Source organism: Crocuta crocuta, unplaced genomic scaffold, assembly GCF_008692635.1.
Source record: "Crocuta crocuta isolate KB4526 unplaced genomic scaffold, BGI_CrCroc_1.0 scaffold657, whole genome shotgun sequence".
Taxonomy (NCBI): domain Eukaryota; kingdom Metazoa; phylum Chordata; class Mammalia; order Carnivora; family Hyaenidae; genus Crocuta; species Crocuta crocuta.
The window spans coordinates 949,319-953,269 of NW_027529583.1; the positions used below are offsets into that span (position 1 = coordinate 949,319).

The following is a 3,951-nucleotide window of genomic DNA, read 5'->3' on the forward strand; positions in this document are numbered from 1 at the left end:
TCGTATCAATGTTCTTTTCCTAGAGCTGGTAACTGTCTGGTTGGTGATTATGTAAGAGAATACCCCTAATTCTTAGGAAACACACATGGAGTGGAACAGAAAGACACACACAGAGGGAGAAAGAGTGTAAAGGATAAGACAGATGGACTAAAACCAACAACCTAGGGAGAGGGGGGATGGGTGTTCTCAGCGCTCCCTTTATACTTGCAGCTACTCTGTAAACTGAAATTATTTCCAAATAAAAACTTCTGTTTAAAAAGTCACTGTACTTGATTCATGACAAAAGGTGATAAGCAGTTAGGAACTAAGAAAAGGGTTGTCAGGAGTGAAAGCAAATAAAGAAAGAAACGGGCAAATCAGGGCCAGTAAACAACAGGGCTGGGATCTACAAAGACACATTGTCTTTGGGGCTCACAAGAAAAAGGGGATTATAACTCAGCAGGTTTATAGTGCTGGGTGACAAATGGCAGCCACTGAGAGGTGAGTCCCAGGGGTTTTCTGCGGAGACCTGGGAGGTGATCTTGGTCTAGGAGTTCAGTGCTGGGTGTGTGTAGCAGGTGTTCAGAGGAAGCAGCAAGTACGGAACAGTGGAGACAAAGCCAGTGAGCATCCAAGCTGGGGCTGTGGAGGTGGAGGTGGAGGTCAGCACAAAAGATATACATGCAGGGTGTCCTAGTCTTTTTGTCAAAACACCCCCTCCCCTTTTCTATCATGTGGTAAAAGTCCAATGGAAGAGACATCCTATTGTATACCAACTGATAGAAAAGTTATGTGCATGTGTGGATGGACATACGGACGGACAGAGACAGACACCTGGCTCATTCTTTGGCTCCATCCTAAGCAAGCAAATGACAGCAATTATAATCCAAATTCTGTTAAATATTAGATAAAATAAACATATTTCCATATTTAAAAAAATTGGGGTTAAAGCCCCTTTAAAACACTATTTACTTTAATAATCTGGCCTCCAATTTAAGGCTATTCACCATGGGTGGCCTCTCCTGGTGCTACTTACCCTCAGATGAGGTCGTCTCAAGGCTCAAGCTACTGGTATGGATGAGACACTCCCCGCCTCCCTGTTCCTCTGAAACTGCTCTTTTAGGGTGATCGACAACCTCCTGGTTGTCCAACCCGTGGACAGTTCTTAGTTCTTTTCTCTCTAGGCCCAGTTTCCTTCTTTGCGAAATGGAGATAAGAGTAAGTGTTTCCGAGTTACTGTGACCGTTAAATGAACAAACGCACATGGAGCACTCACAAGGTGCCTTTCTCCGTGGTCCTTGTAAACGCACCTCTCAGCTGATCTTACTCTCCTTGAAATTCTCCCCTCTCTGGGCTTTCGTTGCTTCTCTCTCCTAGCTGCTCTCTCTTGGGTAAATGGGAATTGGTTTTAATGGCAGATTTGGTTCATCACTTACCAGCTGAGTAACCTACAGCGAATTAACTTGTCAATCCTACCTTTTAGTAAGGGAGATGTTGCATATAAAGTGCCTGCCACTTAAGAGGCACTCAGGAGCTGTCAGTTTCTCCCATTCCTTCCTTCCCCTCAACACTGTTAGATCTCTGCTCAGCTCTCTTTGTGCTCGACACACTTCTCACTGAGCTCACCTACTCTCATGGTTTTTACACGATTTGACCACTAATCTGTATCGGTAGGTGGAATTATTCATGCACGCCTCACACAGGAATCAACTGCTCCTGTTGGACCCCATTCAGTTAATTTAGAGCTGTGCCGACCAACAGAACTTTCTGCAATGATGGAAATGTTCTAGGTTTCACAACTGAAAGTGCCTCCGATCCTTTCACCCTGCTCCCTCAAAGGTCCTATCTCAGAGGCCCTGACCAGCTCCTCTCCCAAGTCTCCAAGCCAGGGTCACTTTTACTACTACCCTAAGGTAAACTAATTTGTAAAGATTATTCGTCCCCAAAGCTGCTTTACACTTTGAGTTTAACTAGGTACTACAATGCCTGACCCGTCACAAGACTAAGTAGCTCTTTTTTGAATTTCTGGCACTGCTCGAACTGATGGAATTATTTTACCCTTTTGCCAAATTCAAAGACAAGAGGCCAGTTTTGTGTCTGAGCACATCTAAACGGTAAAAGTAGACATTCTGAGATCCTGTAACTGCAAACATTTAAACAAGCACTTGTCAGTAATGAAATGTATTAACTTCCTCAAACATGCATGACTTTTTGCAGCTCTCTGTCAGTCCTCTGGAAGGCTCTTTCATTCTTATCTCCTGAAGAGAATGGGAAGGGAGCCAACTTTTGCTAAGTGCCAATTATGTGTGTATCACACACTGTGCTGGCCACGTTATAAGATGAGAAATGAATGCTCACTTTCTGTCAGAGTCCGCTCTCCAGAGGGGCCATTACCAGCTGATCTCACTCTCCACCCCAGCCACAGGGAATAATTTCTTTCCTTCCTTTAAACCCCAAAGGTTTATGAGCTTTTAGTGACTTCCCCACTAGTCTTTGTGCTACCTGAAAGATGGTGGCTGTTACTTACACATTTTTGTATTCTCAGAGCCTTAGTGTAGTGCCTGGCACATTAATAAGTGCTCAATAAAATCCAGTAGGTATGTCATGTATAAAAACCCGTATCATACCTGATTTTTTGGTATGCTGTTCCTCAACAAATTTTTTCTGTTCCTTCTGAAAATCTCCTATAATGGTCTGTTAAAAAAACATATAAAGAGTCAAATTACTTTGGGAAGCTTATTACATGTAGGATTTGTGAAGTCATTTGAGATATTTTATTAATTTTTCTCAAATATAAAGGTTAAAAAAGTGATACTTCCCCCTTTCTTCAACAAAAAGAGAAAATCAATTCAACAATTTTGAATTTTAAGTATACAACCCTTTTATGATGGATTATCTTTTCAAATGCAAAGATAAAATGAGTTAAAAATTGAATTTTTGTTTTTTTCCAAAAAACAATAAAAGCCAGGTCAAATCTCATTCTAACATGTAGTACACAGAACAGAACATCTAAATAACAAGCTATCTAAAGTTTAATTGATGACCTTTTTAGTTCAAATAATTACCAACATAAATGAAATTCCTTAGGCCTGTACCCTACCACTGCAGGAAGTGAACAAACTCACTCCTTAAGAATCTTAAAATGTAATTCCTAACGGGACTTTAAAAATTTAATGATGCAAAGGCATAAATATTTGGAAACAGTTACAGTTTAAAATTAAACTCACAATATAAAAAGTTCAGTATTATGCAAAAGTATCAGTGTATCTCAGAATATATTAAAATTAAAACCAAGGTTACTTAACTCATAGCCACTTCTTATACAAAAAGAGGGGAAAAAAATCCCAAGAGTCTCAACAATTAATATTTTTATCAGAATATGATATCCTACTTGGGTTAATGAAGTTCATAAAAAGAAGGGATGATTATATTTAGCTGCTAATCAATGTGAAAAGATGTTGAAATGTACCTTATCAATGATGTCATCTATCTTTCCTTCTTCTACTGACTTCTTTATTGTTTGTGCTGTTTCAGCAACTGATTCAGTTATCTTTTTTGTAGCAGCAGTTGCAAAGCTAAATAGATAGTCTGTAAAGAATAAAAGAGAGTCTATGCACCATTCAAGTACAATGGTTATCATATTTGTGATTATTCCCTTAAAGAACTCTCATGCGAATCTTAAACTATAGGGCAAGTTTCTGGTTAATTAGGACATGAAATAAGAAGCACTGACAGTACCCCACCTTTTGGGTGGACTGGCCAGCCATCCATCCCACGCCTTTAATTCATCTCTTGCAAAGAGTGTTAAGCATATTCCCGTTCTCCCCTAGTAGCTGTTTCAGACTTGTCTTGCCCTTCTCCAGTCTCTTGTTCTAACTTACCGCAGCAAGTTATCTCCCTTCCAACCTCACAAATAAGATCAAAGCTCCTTTTTACTTTCCTTACTTTCTAGACCCTAAACCTGCTCTTTCA

The 3,951-nt window shown here is 39.9% G+C and overlaps 1 protein-coding gene across 2 annotated transcripts in view; it reads right to left on the minus strand.

Moving 5' to 3' along the window:
* SYAP1 (synapse associated protein 1) overlaps positions 1–3,951 on the minus strand; it is a 29,635-nt gene that overhangs the window by 16,573 nt on the left and 9,111 nt on the right. For both annotated transcript variants that reach the window (XR_013334535.1, XM_077761706.1), the window contains exons 2-3: positions 3,449–3,567; positions 2,607–2,673 (exon numbers count right to left, since the gene is read on the minus strand). Coding sequence is in view for 1 of the 2 variants with exons in the window: in XM_077761706.1 (XP_077617832.1) it covers positions 2,607–2,673; positions 3,449–3,567 (186 nt within the window). In the remaining variant the exon portion in view is untranslated. The remainder of the gene's footprint in view (positions 1–2,606; positions 2,674–3,448; positions 3,568–3,951) is intronic.